Source organism: Aquarana catesbeiana, linkage group LG12 (genome assembly GCF_042186555.1).
Source record: "Aquarana catesbeiana isolate 2022-GZ linkage group LG12, ASM4218655v1, whole genome shotgun sequence".
NCBI classification, from domain to species: domain Eukaryota; kingdom Metazoa; phylum Chordata; class Amphibia; order Anura; family Ranidae; genus Aquarana; species Aquarana catesbeiana.
The window spans coordinates 171,908,899-171,930,584 of NC_133335.1; the positions used below are offsets into that span (position 1 = coordinate 171,908,899).

The window sequence follows — 21,686 nt, forward strand, 5'->3', positions numbered from 1 at the left end:
CTAAAGTACGCATCCACCGTAGACATCGGCACATGGCTTTATTGTAGATATCCCCTAAACCGTGAAGGTTTAGGAGATATTTCCAGTACCTACAGGTAAGCCTTAATATAGGCTTACCTGTAGGTAAAAGTGGTTGTACAGGGTGATAAAAAAAAATATAAAATAAATGAATAATTTAAAAAGAAAATTAAAGTGCCCTCGCCCTCCCGTGCTTGCACGCAAAGGTGAACGTGCACTTTGGTACCGTAGGCAATAAACAGCAATCATCTCACACGTGAGGTATTGTAACGAACGTCAGATCGTGGGCAGTCATTCTAGCACCAGACCTCCTCTGTACATCTAAAGTGGTAACCTGTAAAGGCTTTTTAAGCGCTGCCTATGGATAGTAAAAATGTTTATCACCATTGCACGGGCGTGCGCAATTTTAAAGTGTGACATGTTTGGTATCTATTTACTTGGCGTAACTTTATTTTTTTTATTTTACAAAACAAAAAAGGGTTAAGTATTGTGTTTTTTTGCATTAAAATTTTAAAAAAGTGTATTTGTTCCCAAAAAATTGCGTTTGAAAAACCGCTGCGCAAATACCGTGTGATATAAAAAAATTGCAAAACCCACCAATTTAAAGCGGAGCTCCACCCAAAAGTGGAACTTCCGCTCATTGGATTCCTCCCCCCCTCCGGTGTCACAATTGGCACCTTTCAGGGGGGAGGGGGGTGCAGATACCTGTATAATACAGGTATCTGCACCCACTTCCGGCATAGGTATCTGCAGAATCTAAGGGTATTTACGCCACTTCCCGTCCCCCCCCCGCTGTCTGCTGGGAAACACACAGGTCCCAGAGACAGCAGGGACCAGCCGTATTGCGCTGCGCAACTCACGCATGCTCAGTAGGAAACCGGGAAGTGAAGCCGCAAGTCTTCACTTCCTGATTCCCTTACCGAAGATGGAGGCGGCAGCACCCGAGGACCGAGAGACGGTTCGGCCTCGGGTGCCGACATTGCGGTCGCCCTGGACAGGTGAGTGTCCGTGTTTTAAAAGTCAGCAGCTGGAGTATTTGTAGCTGCTGACTTTAAAACAAAAAAAATTTCGGCGGAGCTCCGCTTTAATCTTTAGGGCCTCTGCTTTAAAAAAAATATATAATGTTTGGGGGTTCTGATTAATTTTCTAGCAAAAAATGCTAATTGTTACATGTGAACAAAAAGTGCCAGCGAAGGCCCGGGCTGAATACAATGTACGCCACACTTTTCACATATTTATTTGTAAAACATTTTGAAAACCATTTATCATTTTCCTTCCACTTCACAATTATGTGCCACTTTGTGTTGGTCTTTTACATAAAATCCCAATAAAATGCATTTATGTTTTTGGTTGTAACATGATAGAATGTGGAAAATTTCAAAGGTTATGAATACTTTTTCAAGGCACGGTTTGTTAGGATTGCTGGTTAGGCTTTTTGCTATTTAGTTTTGCTTTTCATGCTTTCTCATACTTATTGTGTGATTATCTTTCAATCACTGTAAATACATCTCACTTTGAAGATATACTGTATACCAGTGGTCATCAACCCTGTCCTCAGAGTCCACTAACAGGCCAGGTTTTATGTATTACCTTGGGGAGATGTAGACTAGAATACTGCAATCACTGAGCAGCAAATGATATCACCTGTCATGTATTAAAAGTTATCTTGCAAACCTGGCCTGTTAGTGGGGCCTGAGGACAGGGTTGATGACCACTGCTGTATACAGTATCTCATAAAGTGAGTACACCCCTCACATTTTTGTAAATATTTTATTATATCAATAACACTGAAGAAATGACACTTTTCTACAATGTAAAGTAGTGATTGTACAGCTTGTATAACAGTGTAAATTTGCTGTCACCTCAAAATAACTCAACACACAGCCATTAATGTCTAAACCGCTGGCAACAAAAGTGAGTACACCCCTAAGTGAAAATGTCCAAATTGGGCCCAATTAGCCATTTTCCCTCCCCGGTGTCATGTGACTCATTAGTGTTACAAGGTCTCAGGTGTAAATGGGAGATACTGTATATATGGTCTGGTCCTAGTTTCCTTGTGTGGCTACAATTATCTGGTTATCCCAGCTGCTGATTTCTGACAGGAGAGTCCCCAGAGAGCCGAAGCTCTCATGCACATTGTTGGATTGTGATGCGACTCAGATAAATATTGGGGGGGGGGGGGAGCTGGGGGCACTTCTGCACACAGAAGGTTTTTTACCTCCATGCATAGAATGCACAAACATAAAAAACCCTGAGCCTTTAGAAACCACTTTAAATGCTACCATAGTGTAAGAAACAGCAATAGAGATAAGACTAATGCCCCGTACACACGGTTGGACATTAATCGGACATTCCGACAACAAAATCCTACAAAGTTGTCGGAAAATCCGATCATTCTGAACGCGGTGACGTAAAACACGTATGTCCGGCAGTAGCCAATAGCTTTCATCTCTTTATTTATTCTGAGCATGCGTGGCACTTTGTGCGTCGGATTTGTGTACACACGATCGGAAATTCCAACAACGGATTTTGTTGTCGGAAAATTTTATATCCTGCTCTCAAACTTCGTGTGTCGGAAAATCCGATGGAAAATGTGTGATGGAGCCTACACACGGTCGGAATTTCCGACAACAAAGTCCTATCACACATTTTCCGTCGTAAAATCCGACCGTGTGTACGGGGCATAAGACATATGGATTTTATTTGTCTCTATGTGACTTGTAAAGAATGTGGGAGATGCCACAGGATGAGGGGTGTTATAGGGATCTAAAGCTGGCCATAGATGGGACTGGCTGAATTTCAATCCATCTATGGCTGTTCTCGTTTTAGAGAAGTCTAATGATCTCATGATCATTCTTTTGAACCAGCTTGTTGAAATTTTTTTCTTTGATCAGTGCTGCAGCCAATCAGTGGAGGAGTCCTCGCTGTCAGAATATAAACACAGCAGGGAGTATTTCTCCATCCACCTTGCTTGTGTGGATGGTGGAAACCATTTTGTTGCTTTTGACCGCCCAGCTGGCTGATTAAGAAAGACTGATCCACGTATTGCCAGCATTGTAAGGGACATTGACTTATTAAGGAGCTGTAATGGTAATAATTTCTTACAGTTGCATATAACGTCTGCTGTTTCTGAATCCAGTAGCATATCTATGTATAGTTGCTGTAGAGCATGTCTATAGTTTCTGACTGTCTCCTATAAGGTGCATAAATCTTGACCTTCTTCTATAATATGTCTGCAGTCTGTGACTGTCTCTTGTAGCATGTCTACAGTCTCTTAGGCCTCATGTACACTTCTGCTGGTAAACGGACGTTTAGGAACAGTTGGGCATTTTTTTCAAATGCTCCCGAACTCTCCTCTGTTATCTTATCAGTACATGTACACAGGGTCGTTTATAGCTGTTTCTAGGCAGTTGAGTTTAGAGGCCTTTTTGGAAAGCAATAAAATTAGTTCAGATGCTGAGTTTAGAGGCATTTCAAGCGTCAAACGCTTCTAAATGCGGCTAAGCGCGGTAACTCACGTTTAGCCGTGTTTCGTTTACAGATGTTTTTCATTTTTGGCTATTTTGAAAAAAAAACTTGGCTAAACGTAGCATGTAAACGCGGCACTATCTGCAATTTAAATCGTTCAGGAGAGGTTGTAAAAACGTCCCGTGTACATTAAGCCTTAACAGTATGTTAGCTGTCTCTTATTGTACATCTGCAGTATAAAGACATCTCTTATTGTATGTCTGCAGTCTCGAGCAGCCTCTTGTCTGCAAACGTCTGTATTCTTTTAAATATTACAGATTTTAAATATAATGTGCAGCCCTTTGGTATTGTCAGGGGTTTCTGTTAGACCCTCTCTCTATATCCACCAAGCTGACAACCACTGCTCCACTGTATCTTTTCTTCTCTCACTACGTGCTCTAGATATGATTAATACCTAATCTGTGTGTACTCTCCCAAATGCATAAAGGCTCACTTTAATTAAAAATGAAAATTAAGCCTTGAAATACACACAGGGAACACAGCCTATCTAGCAATGCTTATAAATTTGGTATGCAGATGTAGCTGTATTGCACCTGACCAACCTAACATTCACCAAAGTGTATATTGGGCTTGTCAGTCAGTTCCTTTCTGCCTAGGACAATGATGGAGAACCTTGACACTCCAGATGTTTTGGAACAAGATTTCCCATGATGCTCAACTACACTGCAGAGTGCATGAGCATCATGGAAAATGTAGTTCCAAAACATTTGGGTTGCCAAGGTTCTCCATCACTGGCCTAGGACGTACCTGGAAACCCAGGATGATGCTGTAAGCGGGTAATGTTAGTTAATACACCTTAGCGGGGGTGAAAGTCTCACTTTAAAACTACCATGTAGACAGATGTTCTAGGAAAACTGGTTTTCCTGTCATCAGAATATCCAGCCAAGGTATTCCTAATCCCACTCACTGTAGGATTCTTGCTGAGAAAGAGTCCCCAAACCACATGTGGAAGCCTTCTGGAATCTAGCTGCAATAGCTTACCTAAAGCGACAGAAGATGTTTTACCTTAAAGTGGATGTAAACCCTCACATATACCCAGTTAAATGAACAGCCTCAGACAATACACAGGGATGAAACAAATCTCCCTACATAAGTTTTACATGTATATCTGCTGTCTTCAGCTTTCTAGAATCTTTAGAAAGTGCACATCGTGCTAGAAAATGTTCTTCCTGTTTCAGCAGGAAGTCTGTATACACTGTGTGAGAGCTGATTGGAGGAAAGGCATACTCCCCCCCCCCTCCACATAGGCAGAGGAATGAAGAAACTTGCAGAGCTGCAGTCTGAATAGACAAGCTCTCTGCTTATCTCTAAGTTCAACCCCCGACACAAATTTCCAGCTGCTTTTATCTCCTGTGTCGGAGAACTTGTCAGAAGTTATCATGAAATAGAACAAGGGTGCACACACCACTTCAGGCAAAAAATGGACACACCCGGTCCAAGGTGCCAATCCCGGATCATCACCATAGGCAATATCAAAAAGAGAAGAAAAGATTGATCACACACTTGGATCCAAAAGATGCTGTAGAAATGTCTTTATTGTCATGAGCCAGACAAACTTGCAATGATGATCAGTTGAAGTTATCATGCTGATAACAGAGGAAGGAAGCAGCAGGGCTTTGGAGAGAGATAAGTAAACACTACAAATATATGTGCCCAGGTCTCAGATTTCACAAATTGGGTTTACATCCACTTTAATGCATTCTCTGCATTAAGGTAAAAAAAACCTTCTGATTGCAGCTCCCCCCCCCCAGCCTCCATTAATACTTACCTGAGTCCGAGCTCGATCCAGCGATGTGCACGAGAGCAGAGGCTCCCTCGTCTTTCTCCATTCTCATTAGCTCAGACACAGCAGTGGGAGCCATTGGCTACTGCTACTATCTATTGCAGCCAGGGAGGAGGGAGCGGAGGCAGGCCTCGGGAGCAAGCACACACAAGTGCCCCTATAGTAAGCAGCCCGCTATGGGGCCTCTTGACAGAAGGGAGGAGCCAGGAGCATTGGTGGGGGACCTGAGGAAAGCAGGATTGGGGCTGCTCTGTGCAAAACCATTGCACAGAGCAGGTACGTAGACCATGTTTGTTAATTTAATTTAACCACTTGACAATTGGGCACTTAAACCCCCTTCCTAACCAAACCAATTTTTTAGCTTTCAGTGCTCTCACATTTTGAATGACAATTACTCAGTCATGCAACACTGTACCCATATGAAATTTTTGTCCTTTTTTTCACACAAATAGAGCTTTCTTTTGGTGGTATTTAATCACCGCTGGGTTTTTTAGTTTTTGTGCTATAAATCAAAAAAAACTGAAAATTCGGTAAAAAAAAAAAAAAAAATCTTTGTTTCTGTTAAAATTTATTGCAGACTATTGCACATTATTGCAGAGTATTGCACAGTATGGGCACAGAGCAGCGCTGTGGGCACTACAGATCCAGCCCACCACTGCTAAAAATGATCTCTCCCCCTCCCCCCCTCTCCCCTCGCACTGTACAGATTGATACAGAGAGGGGAGGGAGGAACCAGCGTCATGAGATGGCCGGCTACAAACGGCCATTTACCGCGATCCATGATGCGCCGGGTCTATCGGACCCAGCGGTCACGAAAGTTTGCGGGAGGGGGGCACGCGAGAGCAACATTCTGGGAGGATGTCCCACAGACGCCCACCCAGAGTAAGCCGACCGCGCTGTAGCCGTCTTTCGGCTATGGCACGGTCGGCAAGTGGTTAAAAGAAAATTGTTGCATTTACAATCACTTAAACTTTAGATTAAAGCTGAATTCTGTGCAGATTTAAAAAGCCAATTTTAATCTAGTTGTGTTAAAGATTATATTATATATTAAAGATTATTATATTATTTTTATTATATTTAATTATAATTATATATTAAAGATTATATTAAAGATTTCATTGTATTTTGCAAACATCTGGCAAAATAAGCCTAACTTGCTGTATCTTGATATTAGCCCCTGCACAGCAGCACTCAGGCTAAAAGAAAAGAGCGATGGGCAACATTGCAAGCCATATCATCCCACATATAGCTGGCACTACAAGAACCCTTACCTATAAAAAAACTTATTGAACAAGACAAAAAAAACTGAAAGAAAATACATATACCATGTTCCTCTTCACAACAACCTACAGCCGATATAAAATAATAAATTAACTTGTGTACAGCGCTACTCAGAATTAGGGAACCTACCCCCTATTACACTTCATGAATAATGTGTAAACCAAGTAATTCCTAATAATCAACAATATATAAATAATAATATACATAAATGCATCACCATAATCTTCATAGAAAAGTCTGTGATATTAAATCTTCATGATTGTGCATCGTGCAAAAGTATTATATATTTCTTTGTTATATAAAATGTATATTTTTAATTTTGTAAAATTAAAAAGTTATTTTTTTTTTATTGAAGACATCATTTTTGTATGGCCATCATATAATATATTACAGTTCTGTCTGAAAATCGTCAGCACAGTCTTTAATTTTTTTTTTCTTTAAAGATTCAACCTCTAATAATATATACAGTATACAGTGGAACCTTGGTTTATGAGTAACGCGGTTAACGAGCGTTTTGAAAGACAAGCAACTTTTTTTTTTAAATTCTGACTCGGTTTGCGAGTATTGTCTTGCAAAACGAGCAGAATTCAAGCTAATGGGTGGTGCAGTACCGCATTTGGCCAGAGGTGCGGGGGCGCCGGGGACACTCGGAACGGTTCAGAGCCATTCGGAAATGCTCGTAATGACTCGGAAATACTTGGAAACACCTGGAAATACTCCATTCTCGAGTGTTTCCGAGCTGTCCCCAAGTATTTGCGGGGCTCTCCGGCACCCCCCCACCTATGGCCACATACGGTATTGCATGTAATAGAAGTCAATGCGGAACGAATTATCTTCGTTTCCATTGACTTCTATGGGGAAACTCGCTTTGATATGCGAGTGATTGGGATTACAAGCATTCTCCTGGAATGGATTATGCTCGAAATCCAAGGTTCCACTGTATCTCTTCTGTCTGTTATTCTCAGAGTGGATTAGAGATTTTGCTCCCTAACCATATAGTTGGCTATTTATATTTACCACTGCATAGAGATATTTAAGAATAAAATTCCCTTTTTTTAAACTTTACATATTAACTAAATTACACACCACCCTTTTTTTAAGGTTATTATCCGATTATTCGGAAACAATAATCGGCCAACTAATCAATTATGAAAACAATCGTTAGTTGCAGCCCTAGAAGAGAGAGCAGTGTGATGATCTCATCAGTGTTCTCCTATTCTTACAATGCCCATTCAGAGACTTAGATTGGGTCCTAGGCCAGGCTGTACTGCTAAACTACAGAGTAGTCTGCAGTAAGATCTCAGGAAGTGCATGACCTTCAGTGCAGTCTGGAAACTGGCTGAACAAAATTTTGAATCACTTTATATTTAGGCCAGTTCCCATGTAAGCATTTCAAATGTGTATTTAGCAGTTGGCCTGGAGATTGGCTTTAAAGAGGTTGTAAAGGTAAAAGGTTTTCTCACCTTAATGCATTAAGGTAAAAAAACTTTCAATTGAAGCTCCCCACAGTCCCCCATTATACACTTAAAGTGGATGTAAACCCGATTCATGAAATTTGAGCTGGGCACATATATTTGCAGTGTTTTCTTATCTCTCTTTAAAGCCCTAAGTCCTGTGGCTTTCTCCTGCTCCGTTCTCCTGTTATCAGCATGAGAACCTCTGACAAGTTCTCCGACAACTATAATAAAACCAGGCGGAATTTTGTGTCAGGGTGGGTGCTATAAATAGATTAGCAGAGAGCTGGCCTATTCACAGCACAGCTCTGCAAGTCTCTGCCTATGTGGAGGGGGGATGTGCCTTTCCTCCAATCAGCTGTCTTACAGTGTATGGCAAGAATCCACACCCACTGGTGAATCAAGAAGAGAAAATTTTAACAGATCGTGCACTTTCTAAACAGTATATAAAGCTATAGGAAGACAGCAGATATACGTGTAAAACTTAGGTAGGGAGATTTGTTTCATCTCTGACTTCACGGGGTATATGTGAGGGTTTACATCCACTTTAACTTAGCCTTCTCTTGACCCAGCGTTGTCCTGTCTGAAGCAGCTCTTCTCCCCTCTCTCACGGGCTTGGCTGAGAGCAGAGGGAGTCATTGGCTCCAGCTGCTCTAAGTCAACTAATGTGAGGAAGGAGTGGGAGGCAGGGCCAAGTAGCGCTGTTTGTGTCTATAGCACACAGTCAGGCTCGAGAACAAGCCTGCACGAGTGCCCCCATAGCAAGCGGTTGCTATGGGGGCACTTGGAGAATAGGAGGAGCCGAGAGACCTGGCGGGGGAGTCCCAGAAGAGGAGGTTCGAGACCGCTCTGTGCAAAACCATTGCACAGAGCAGGTAAGCATTACATGTTTGTTATTTTAAAAAAAGCCTTTGCAATCACTTTATTAAAAACTGAGTCGTCTTTCAGATTTCATCACAGCTGAAAAGCTTCCGGCAAACGTTCTCACTCATTGCAACTTTAAATGCAATGCATTGTAATTCTGTATTTAATTTGTTTCTTTATTTCATGCTACCAGGTCTTTTTAAAATATTTTTCTTTGCTTTGTCCAGTACCTATGAAATATTATGTATGCACATCTTGCATTCTTATATGTAGCCAGCAGAGAGAGCTCTATTTTTTTGTGTTCTCTAGGCTATTATCTTAGGCTGTTTTAAAGAACAAAACCTCTTTACAGAGGTCATTAGCTTAAAGCGGACCTTCAGTCATTTTTTCAACTTTGCATCCATTAAATCTTCTGCCCTTGTTGTTTTAACATTGGATAGTAAAACATTTGTTTTCTGCCAGTAAGTACAATACACAGCCCACTTCCTGTTTCTTCTGTGGTAAAAAGCCTAGGCTTATGACATCATGCACAGCTCTCTCTCCCTCTCTCCTGAGAGTTTGCCAGGAAGGGATGGGGGTGAGTCATAAGAGGGCCAATGAGAGCTGCAGGGCTGCAGAGATGGAGGCGTGCCTCTTGTGTGTTTGTGTAAATCCAAGAAGGAAGCTGCTCACAGTTAAAATGGTTGCAGCCAGACTCAGTGGAGGGAGATTTATGCAGCATATTTGGCAAGTACAGAATCACAGTATATATAAAATAATAGGCGGTTATTTCAAGTGGTTGAAGGGAAGCTTCAGAATGGCAAAGATGTTTTTATTACAAATTATGTGAGCAGACAAAATACACACACACACAAGTAAATTAGTCAGAGTAGTAGCTACTCCACCCTACTGCCTTTCCCACTTGTTTTTTTAGTTGGCTCTATGAAGTTCTAGTCAGAAAGACAGTCTGAAGGCAAACAGCCACTGCTGCGCTCTCTATATTCATAACTCAGAATGCGTCAGTTACACCTGTGTCAGTGCTGTACACTATAGGAAAGCTTTTGTTTATTTAAACAAATACATATATTAGAAATAGAAATAGGTATAAAACATCAGCTAAAACATTTAGTAACCTAAACAAATTAATTTCCAGAACATGATTGGTTTGCCTGTAATACGTGACATAACTACACTAGGTGAATTCCATCTAAATTATAAGCCAGTAACCAACAATTTTTAGTCTTCATAACCTGTGTGCTCTGTCATATTAATCACATTTTATGTATATGCATTAAGACTAGAGTCAGCCCATTACAAGCTCTATTATTCATACTGGTTTTACTGGTTCCGTATCCCCTTATACAAGACACTAAAAAATACTGAATCCCTACTAAGGACTTTGAAGATACCACACCAAAAGTTTAAATTCACATTTTTATTATACAAAAGACTTTAAAAAGGTTCAAATAGAAAAACGTAATTAAATAAATAAATACGAATAAAATAGAAAAAATAATAATAGTAAGGCTATATGAAAATGGAGACATCAATGCCCTCTGAGATTAGAATCCCTACTAGTCCCTTATTAAAGATGGTCCACAACATTTGAGGGGAAATTGCTTATTAGATTCTGTCCAGAAAGGACCAAATTATGCAGGTACATCAATAAAACAAACACAGTGCTTAATAGATCACTGATTACCCTTTGTGGTATTCATAATGGCCCAAGGGGTTTCCCAACTACATCCCTACATCGTTTGGCCATTATGAATACCACAAAGTGTATTCAGTGACCTATTAAGCACTATGTTTTATTGATGTACCTGCATAATTTTGTCCTTTCTGGACAGAATCTAATAAGCAATTTCCCCTCAAATGTTGTGGACCGTATTTAATAAAGAAACAGTAGGGATTGTACAGTCTGGGGGGTTGATGTCTTATTTTTCATGTAGCCTTACTATTATTATGTGTTATTTTTTTTAATCTATTTTTTCCCCTAGATAGTATTACATACTTCCTCTAATTAAAATTTAAACATCTAAATTTGAATCTGGCTGTTTTTTCCTGGTATGCAGTGGTCGCAATTCTTCTTTCCTGGTTAAAGCTGCAAGTACGTTGAATATCTATGACAGGTAGTATGATTGTTTGTAACACTTACAGTGGGGACAGAAAGTATTTAGACCCCCTTAAATTTTTCACTCTTTGTTATATTGCAGCCATTTGCTAAAATCATTTTTTTCCTCATTAATGTACACACAGCTCCCCATATTGACAGAAAAAAAACAGAATTGTTGACGTTTTTGCAGATTTATTAAAAAAGAAAAACTAAAATATCACATGGTCCTAAGTATTCAGACCCTTTGCTCAGTATTTAGTAGAAGCACCCTTTTGATCTAATACAGTCATGAGTCTTTTTGGGAAAGATGCAACAAGTTTTTCACACCTGGATTTGGGGATCCTCTGCCATTCCTCCTTGTAGATCCTCTCCAGTTCTGTCAGGTTGGATGGTAAACGTTGGTGGACAGCCATTTTTAGGTCTCTCCAGAGATGCTCAATTGGGTTTAAGTCAGGGCTCTGGAGGGCCATTCAAGAACAGTCACAGAGTTGTTGTGAAGCCACTCCTTCATTATTTTAGCTGTGTGCTTAGGGTCATTGTCTTGTTGGAACGTAAACCTTTGGCCCAGTCTGAGGTCCTGAGCACTCTGGAGAAGGTTTTCGTCCAGGATATCCCTAAACTTGGCCGCATTCATCTTTCCCTCGATTGCAACCAGTCGTCCTGTCCCTTCAGCTGAAAAACACCCCCACAGCATGATGCTGCCACCACCATGCTTCACTGTTGGGACTGTATTGGACAGGTGATGAGCAGTGCCTGGTTTTCTCCACACATACTGCTTAGAATTAAGACCAAAATTTCTATCTTGGTCTCATCAGACCAAAGAATCTTATTTCTCACCATCTTGGAGTCCTTCAGGTGTTTTTTTTACCAAACTCCATGCGGGCTTTCATGTGTCTTGCACTGAGGAGAGGCTTCCGTCGGGCCACTCTGCCATAAAGCCCCGACTGGTGGAGGGCTACAGTGATGATTGACTTTCTACAGCTTTCTCCAATCTCCTGACTGCATCTCTGGAGCTCAGCCACAGTGATCTTTGGGTTCTTCTTTACCTCTCTCACCAAGGCTCTTCTCCCCCGATAGCTCAGTTTGGCCAGACGGCCAGCTCTAGAAAGGGTTCTGGTCGTCCCAAACGTCTTCCATTTAGAGCCCTTTCACACTGAGGTGCTTCAAAAATGCCTTAAAATGCCTTAGCGTTTTTACTGCATTTTTGAGGCGCTAGCGGTAAAATTACCGCAACGCTGTGGGCGTTTTAACTTGAATTGAAGCATGAGCGTCAAAGAACAACCCCACCTCCCTACATGTAGATGATAATTTTTCTGCTTGTATGTTTACCTTTTTGTGAGATCATGTGACTTTTCTACAGCTCAGGGCAGATTATAGGCGCTATTCAGGAGTTTTTACAGCGCTTTCAATTCATTTCAATGGAGAGGGGCGTTTTTGAAGCGCTTTTTTCAACACCCAAAACCTGCTCCAAAGATGCTGCTTGCAGGACTTTTCTCAATGACCCTAGCACAACGCCTCAGTATGAAAGGGTCCATTGAGATGCATGGGGAGCGTTTTATGAGCGCTTTAATAACGCTATTTTTTGCGCTAAAAACCCGCAAAAACGCCTCAGTGTGAAAGGGGTCTAAAGGATTATGGAGGCCACTGTGCTCTTAGGAACCTTAAGTGCAGCAGAAATTTTTTTGTAACATTGGCCAGATCTGTGCCTTGCCACAATTCTGTCTCTGAGCTCTTGAGGCAGTTCCTTTGACCTCATGATTCTCATTTGCTCTGATTCTCATTTGCTCCGACATGCACTGTGAGCTGTAAGGTCTTATATTAGACAGGTGTGTGGCTTTCCTAATCAAGTCCAATCAGTATAATCAAACACAGCTGGACTCAAATGAAGGTGTAGAACCATTTCAAGGATGATCAGAAGAAATGGACAGCACCTGAGTTAAATATATGAGTGTCACAGCAAAGGGTCTGAATACTTAGGACCATGTGATATTTCAGTTTTTCTTTTTTAATAAATCTGCAAAAATGTCAACAATTCTGTGTTTTTCTTAAATGATTTTAGCAAATGGCTCCAGTATAACAGAGTGAAATATTTAAGGGGGTCTGAATACTTTCCGTCCCCACTGTATATATACCCAGATATCTGTGTCTACCTGTCTGTCTGTGTACATGAATATGTGTGGATGATGTTTATTTTTGCTTTGCTCTATGTCAGTTCTCCTTAAGGAAGCGGGATTTGTCCCTGCAAAACATGTTGGAGAGTCTTGCAGAACACCCATATAACCATCTGGGGATATGTTCATTTGTAACTGATAACTTATATAACTGTGGATGTTTCACAATTGACACCTATGTGTTAGGATATTTTTCTATTTTAACTAGGGTTGCACCGATACCAATACCGGTATCGGTGCCGATGCTAAACAATTGCACAAGTATCGGTACTCATACAAATGCACTGATACCTGAAACTGATACTTTCAGACTCAGTTCTCTGAGCGGGATTCTCCCACTGACAGCTGAAATGTAAAGAAAAACAAATAAAAATCCGGAAATTATCGATAGGGACCGACCCCCTGTTGAAGCGGTAGCTGAAGTGTTAAAGAAGTCTGTGACGTCATAAGGGGGCGTGGTCATCGGATGACATGACCACGCTCCCTTATGACGTCACAGTCCCAGCATGCCCTGGGACTGTGACGTCATAAGGGGGCGGGGTCACCGCCTATATAAGTCATTGCGGAGCGCTCACACAGCATTACACCGGGAGAGAATGTCGTGTCAACATCGGAAGAAGAGAAGAGGGAAGAAGACGACGCAGAAGTCCTAGCAAAAGAGCAGCAGAAGATAGCGGAGGAGCCGGCAGAAGTACCGGACACCGGGAGAAGAGGTCAAACACCGGGAGAAGAGGCCGGAGAGCGGGAGAAGAACTGGACACTGGGAGAAGAGGCCGGAGAGAGCGGCGAAGTCGGAAGAAGACCCCCAAAGTCGAAAGAAGACCCCCGGAGCTGTCTAATAAATTACTATAAAAACCTGTGTAGTGTGTTTTTTTTTTTTTATTGACACTTTTTTTCCCTAGGTGAATGGGTAGGGGTAGCCCATACTCATTCACATAGGGTGGGGGGACGCAGGGCGCCCACCCTCCCCCAAAGCACCCACCCCCCATGTTTAGGGCATACGGTTCGGGGGGGGGGCGCTGGTATGCCCTTGGAGGGGAACCCATGCAGGCTTTTTATTTAAAATTTGCCGTGGAGTTCCCCCTCAAGATTCATACCAAACACAGTGCCTGGCATTGTCGGATCCCCGCACCAGTGTGAACCCGGCTCGCAAGGTGTCAATCTCGCCGATAAAAGTGGTGAGATTGACACAATATCAGACAACAATACAGAAGTTGACCAAAGGGTGGTGGTAAAGAGCTGAAAAACCACGTGATTTGGTGAAAGTTGGCTGAAAAAGTTCTGCCGTGTGTATGCAATACAAACTTGTGGCCAACGCCCTTTGTACAAAAATCCAAGGGAAAGTTTGTACAAAGTCCTATCATGTGTATGAGGCTTTAGGTTGATCTTGGTAGGGATTCAGTATTTTTCAGGATTTTAATGTATATATACACTTTATATTCTACCTTCTCTTCCATAAATGTGATATATCTCTGGAGGTGATATACAAAATATGCCAACACGAAACACCAACCTTCAGTCCGGATGGTGAATGGAGAGTCTGCCAATCGTTTGGCTGAAAACTGGCCACCCAGCGAAGTCATCAAGAAGCAGAGGGTGAAAAATCCAATCCCCAGCACAAAAATCCTGTAGATTGTGAAAAAATAAGATTTACCCTACAGACAACAATAACAAGACATTTACCGACAGAAACATGTTACATGACGCACTTTGCCAGAAGATGTATCTGCCTAATACATCTTGTCAGACCAGAAAAATATTTGATACGGTTTGATTTTAGGGTGAGGAGCTACATTACATTTATTAAACACAGAAATAAATGTGGAAGAGCATTACCATGTCTCCCAATTTTATGAGATGAGAAAGAAGGGCAGCGTTTAGAACAAACTACACCGCTACACACACACACCGCTAGTTACATGAACCATGAAAAATTGTTATACAGAAAAGGATTGGTAAAGTAGTATTTGGGGATATACCCAACTAATCTTAACCACTTAAGCCCCGGACCATCTGGCTGCCCAAAGACCAGAGCGTTTTTAGCGATTCGGCACTGCATCAATTTAACTGACAATTGCGCAGTCATGCAACGTGTCTCCCAAACAAAATTAACATCCTTTTATCCCCACAAATAGAGCTTTCCTTTGGTGGTATTTGATCACCTTTGTGGTTTTTATTTTTTGCGCTATAAACAAAAAAAGAGCGACAATTTTGAAAAAAAGCAATATTTTTTACTTTTTGCTATAATAAATATCCCCAAAAAATATATATATAAAAAATGTTTTTTTTCCTCAGTTTAGGCCGATACGTATTCTTCTACATATTTTTGGTAAAAAAAAAAAAATAAGTGTTTATTGATTGGTTTGCGCAAAAGTTATAGCGTCTTCAAAACAGGGGATAGTTTTATGGCATTTTTATTAATAATTTTTTTTTATTAGTAATGGCGGCGATGTGCGATTTTTATCGTGACTGCGACATTATGGTGGACACATCGGACAATTTTGGTGCTATTTTTGGACCATTCACATTTATAGTGATCAGTGCGATTAAAAATGCATTGATTACTGTGTAAATGTGACTGGCAGTGAAGGGGTTAACCACTAGGGGCACTGCAGGGGTTAAGAGTGTCCTAGGGAGTGATTATAACTGTGGGGGGAGGGGCTACGTGTGACACGACACTGATCACCGCTCCCGATAACAGGGAGCTGTGATCAGTGTCCTGTCACTAGGCAGAACAGGGAAATGCTTTTTTACATCAGCATTTCCCCGTTCTTCCTCTCCGTGAGACGATCACGGGTATCCACACTCACGGAGCTCGCAAATTTAAAGGGACGTTTCTGTATCCCCATTTGCCTGTCTGTGCCATTCTGCCAATGTAAATGTTCATGCGGCGGTCGGCAAGTGGTTAAAACTACTCCCTCTCCCTCCTAACATCCATACTAACTAACCTGTGTAAGAAAGATGTATATACTTAACTATTTTCAGGCTGCTCCAGGCATGTGATCCAGCTCCCCTGTGTCAGCTAGCGATGGCTTCAGGGGAGAGGAGTGAGCACTGACAACAGATAGGCCATATTAAGCCTATTGGTAATGTCACCGCTCACACATTGACCATTGTCAAGCGCTTTCTCCAATCCCCTGCAGCTGGTTCTGGCTGAAATAGGGCAGATCAGATTACCGAACCGGAGCAGTCTGAAAATAGGTAAGTATACAGATATTTCTTCACTAGTTAGTCAGAATAGTTGTTAGGAGGGGGGGAAGGTGCATTTTTAAGATTAGTTAGATATATTCCTGGACAGATTTCTGCACAGCCAACATAGACCATGGAGGGACACAGCGGGGTTGCCAAGGGTAGTAAGCTGCCAATAATACAGTGCCATGAAAAAGTATTTACACCCTTTGAAATTTTCCACATTTTGTCATGTTACAACTAAAAATGTAAATGTATTTTATTGGGATTTTTTGGTGATAGACCTACACAACTGGATCGTGTGTGGGTTTCATCGGACCTTTGCTGTCGAAAAATCAGACAAACTTTAGAAATAGAACGTTTCAAATCTTTCCGACGGACTCAAGTCCAGTCAAAAAATCAGTTTGTCTGTATGCTAGTCCGACGGACAAAAAGGGACGCAAGGGCAGCTATTGGCTACTGGCTATGAACTTCCTTATTCTAGTCTGGTCGTACCTCATCACGTTCAAATCAGTCAGACTTTAGTGTGATAGAGTGTAGGCAAGTCTGTTGCGTCGGAACTCTGTCGAAAGTCAGTCATAAAGTCCTTCAGAGTTCAGTCTGTCGAAAGTCCACTCAGCATAACAGGTTTTCTTCTAAGATTGACCCTGACCAGCTTCCCTGTCCCTGCTGAAGAAAAGCATCCCCACAACATGATGCTGGGGATGGTGTGTTCAGGGTGATGTGCAGTGTTAGTTTTCCGCCACACATAGCGTTTTGCTTTTAGGCCAAAAAGATTCAAATGAGAAAGGTCTCATCTGACCAGAGCATCTTCTTCCACATGTTTGCTGTGTCCCCCACATGGCTTCTCGCAAACTGCAAACGGGACTTCTTATGGCTTTCTTTTAACAATGGCTTTCTTCTTGCTATTCTTCCATAAAGGCCAGATATGTGGAGTGCACAACTAATAGTTGTCCTGTGGATAATAGTATAATTTTCCTTCCACTTCAAAATTATGTGGAATAGATGGAGAATAAGTACAGCGCTGCTCCAATGGTGTTATAAAGATGATTACACAATAAGCAGCTAACACGCCTCTAAGACACAGGTAGAAGTAATTTAACAGAAAATATGTAGTGTAGCGCTGTGTGTGTAAATAATAAAGGGTATGAAAACAGTGAGTTAGGCTCGAGCCATCTCTCAATGGCCAGCAAATAGACAAAAAATACTTCAAAATTGAATAAAAGTGACTCAATACAGTCAAAAGTGCACTATATGTTACAAAATGACATGTAAAATAAAATGATTACAATAAACCAGTGAAAAATGGTGAACAAGAACAAGTTATAAATAGATAAAAAATCAGCCGAAAGAGTCCATAAATGTTAGAAAATGTGTTCCTGATAAAAATCAAAAACCACCACCAAAAGTCTCTGAGGGTTAACTGGTGAAAACAGCAATGGAAAGCTTCTGGTAGATAAAAAAGTAGAGCACCAAATGAAATGAGACGTCTAAATATATGACAGGACCATCACCAGAGCATCTGAGGAGGCTTACCGGAAGCAGGGGACTTGAAAAGACATACGTCTTACAAGTCTCAGAAAGCTTATTTAGCCGCCAGGGCTGGCAAGATGGATCATCAGGTATCCACAACTTCAAATGGGGGGGAAGGGAAGATCTTGTCACAGCTTCAACCGTCCGGACGTTTCAACAGGCCAACCGGATGTTTTTAAAAACCATGAGAGAAATAAAGCTCACATGGCATGATATCGTTTAAAAAACATGCATTTATTAAAATAATTAAAAAAGGAACACTCACATGATATAAGATCGTAAACAGCTCAAATTGTATCAAACGCGGTGATCATAGGGGGTCCACCCAACATGTTTCGGCTAACGAGCCTTCATCTGGGGTGTGGAGCCCCCCTATCCCACCGCTATTTAAACCAGAAATGACCCCCACTGGGAGTGTCACGACCCAGGAAGTGACCGACTGATGTCACTTCCGGTTCTCAAATTGATGTTAGTGCGTATAAAATATACAACATAGAAAATGTAGTAAACGGTGTTATACCGCTAACACTAAAATTATGAATCAGGGATAAAAGGAAATATTAAATTAAAATAACACAAGTGGTGATAGTGTTGTGGCCGGCCGATCCGGAAGTGCTCGGGATACAAGCCAAGCCTCCATATCGGCACGGCCAGATCGCATAGGTCAGAGCGCCCTCGCGCTCCGCCCACCAGACTCGGCCAGACACTGAGGCCGTGCGCAATAGTGGAACCCACAAAGGGAAGTCTGCCAGCGCACCAAGCCTCGCCTTCAACCAATAGATCCTAAAGGTCGAGGCGTCGTTACACAGTAGGTGGGGGTCTCCCGTGGGTCAACCCTTAGGGGGGTCTCCCGTTTGGAGACCTACTGGATTTATGAATTGGGTTCCCACTTTCCGCAAGGTATCAACGTAGAGTGGGACATCAATTCATTTATCAATCAGGCATAGTTATTACATTTATGATCCTCCTTATTTTTAATTTTATTTTTATTTCTATTTTTATTCATGCATTTTCTGTATAATTTTTTCTGCATATGTTTACATGGGTGTATCATTGCCAGTTAAAGATCCTTGGTTATTAACACCTTATATATTGTGTTATTCTTCAATAGTTCTTATATCTTTAAATTTGGCAGATGTCCCCTTATTTGAATGATTGTCACCTTATATGTGTTGCAATATACAGGATGGAAGGGATGTCTCTCATTGGTAGTGTCACTTTCTATTCATACAATTATTTTTAAATAATTTTTTTAATTAATATCCTGTTAGGTTTATCGCCTCTACCTAACATTCTACTATTCTCTAATTTTTGCCGGATCTCCAGATCTATGGCACATGATTGTCCTAATTTTCATTTATACCACCTTTGCTGACACTTTCGTTTTGTATTGCGAGGTTGCCGGGACTCTGTTCCGGTCCTCTCTATCCTATCGCGGCTTTCCTCCCTCCACACAGGAAGTATACATGCCGCTGACGTGGACGAGAGGCTTGGCCTTGAGATTGGAACGTGGGCGCGCCGTAATTGACGGAGGCGGGCCACGTTCTTCACATAAACATATGTTGTAAGATCCGGGGGCGGGGTGTAACGACGCCCCGACCTTTAGGATCTATTGGTTGAAGGCGAGGCTTGGTGCGCTGGCGGACTTCCCTTTGTGGGTTCCGCTATTGCGCACGGCCTCAGTGTCTGGCCGAGTCTGGTGGGCGGAGCGCGAGGGCGCTCTGACCTATGCGATCTGGCCGTGCCGATATGGAGGCTTGGCTTGTATCCCGAGCACTTCCGGATCGGCCGGACACAACACTATCACCACTTGTGTTATTTTAATTTAATATTTCCATTTATCCCTGATTCATAATTTTAGTGTTAGCGGTATAACACCGTTTACTACATTTTCTATGTTGTATATTTTATACGCACTAACATCAATTTGAGAACCGGAAGTGACATCAGTCGGTCACTTCCTGGGTCGTGACACTCCCAGTGGGGGTCATTTCTGGTTTAAATAGCGGTGGGATAGGGGGGCTCCACACCCCAGATGAAGGCTCGTTAGCCGAAACATGTTGGGTGGACCCCCTATGATCACAGCGTTTGATACAATTTGAGCTGTTTACGATCTTATATCATGTGAGTGTTCCTTTTTTAATTATTTTAATAAATGCATGTTTTTTAAACGATATCATGCCATGTGAGCTTTATTTCTCTCATGGTTTTTAAAAACATCCGGTTGGCCTGTTGAAACGTCCGGATGGTTGAAGCTGTGACAAGATCTTCCCTTCCCCCCCATTTGAAGTTGTGGATACCTGATGATCCATCTTGCCAGCCCTGGCGGCTAAATAAGCTTTCTGAGACTTGTAAGATGTATGTCTTTTCAAGTCCCCTGCTTCCGGTAAGCCTCCTCAGATGCTCTGGTGATGGTCCTGTCATATATTTAGACGTCTCATTTCAATTGGTGCTCTACTTTTTTATCTACCAGAAGCTTTCCATTGCTGTTTTCACCAGTTAACCCTCAGAGACTTTTGGTGGTGGTTTTTGATTTTTATCAGGAACACATTTTCTAACATTTATGGACTCTTTCGGCTGATTTTTTATCTATTTATAACTTGTTCTTGTTCACCATTTTTCACTGGTTTATTGTAATCATTTTATTTTACATGTCATTTTGTAACATATAGTGCACTTTTGACTGTATTGAGTCACTTTTATTCAATTTTGAAGTATTTTTTGTCTATTTGCTGGCCATTGAGAGATGGCTCGAGCCTAACTCACTGTTTTCATACCCTTTTATTATTTACACACACAGCGCTACACTACATATTTTCTGTTAAATCACTTCAAAATTATGTGCCACTTTGTGTTGGCCTATCACAAAAAACCCCAATAAAATTCATTTTTTGTTTTGATAAAATGTGGAAAATTCAAGGGGTATGAATACTTTTTCAAGGCACTGTATATCACTTTTCTACAGCCAGAAAACAAAGGGGTTCCCCTGGGTGGACTTTCCTGGCACTTGCAAAAAATAAAAAATATATTGAAGTGTGTAGAGAATAAAGGGCATATATAAAAAAAGGGTATAAATTTTATTCGTATTCACAGGTACATATTGATAAAAACAAGCAGTACATAATCTAGACTGACATAGTGCAAACTACATGATAGCCATGATAAGCAAACAAACAGAACAAATTGTGATGAAAAAGCTCTTCTCAAGCCCGACGCGTTTCGGGGTACTTAATATCTGTACAATCCTTCTTCAGGGGCATAATCTGAGAGAGAGGGGTTCATCTAGGCTGATTGAGAAAGAGATAACAGGGGAGAGAGAAGATATTTGCACATGTACTTCATTCATATGTATTGAAACTGTTTGGTTGTTGCTCTTTGTTGTCTTACTATGCAATAATCTATTATGCTTACTGTTTTATGCAGCAACTTACAATCCCCAGTCTTATAAAGGGCCCCCCCCCCTTTTTCCCCCCCTTTTTTTCTTGCCCCAATACCATATAACTTGATTTGGGTGTAGACTATTTATCCATTCCTCATTTTTGCTCCCTTTATTGTTTCCCTTTTTCTTTTTCCCCCTCCCCTTTTCCCTGCCTCCCCATACTTGGAGGAATACACTATAATAATGTTTTGCGATTGGGCAGTAGTTACTCCTCTTTATTGATATGTATCGTTGCTATTTCCCTTTGTGCTATTTACTGTGACATATTCTCCTTCTCCCCGCCCCTCCCCGGGGCGCGTCTGGCCAGAGCGGCTGCCCGGCACGGTAAGCC

General features: G+C 41.5%; 1 protein-coding gene across 5 annotated transcripts in view; it reads right to left on the reverse strand.

Annotated features, from left to right (window-relative positions):
- The window catches only part of MGAT5B (alpha-1,6-mannosylglycoprotein 6-beta-N-acetylglucosaminyltransferase B), a 280,078-nt gene that overhangs the window by 132,820 nt on the left and 125,572 nt on the right, over positions 1-21,686 (reverse strand). For 4 of the 5 annotated variants that reach the window (XM_073606206.1, XM_073606208.1, XM_073606207.1 and 1 more), the window contains exon 3: positions 14,708-14,820. The exons of the other annotated variant lie outside the window; for it this stretch is intronic. In XM_073606206.1, coding sequence (XP_073462307.1) covers positions 14,708-14,820 — 113 coding nt within the window. The remainder of the gene's footprint in view (positions 1-14,707; positions 14,821-21,686) is intronic. 5 annotated transcript variants of the gene reach the window in all.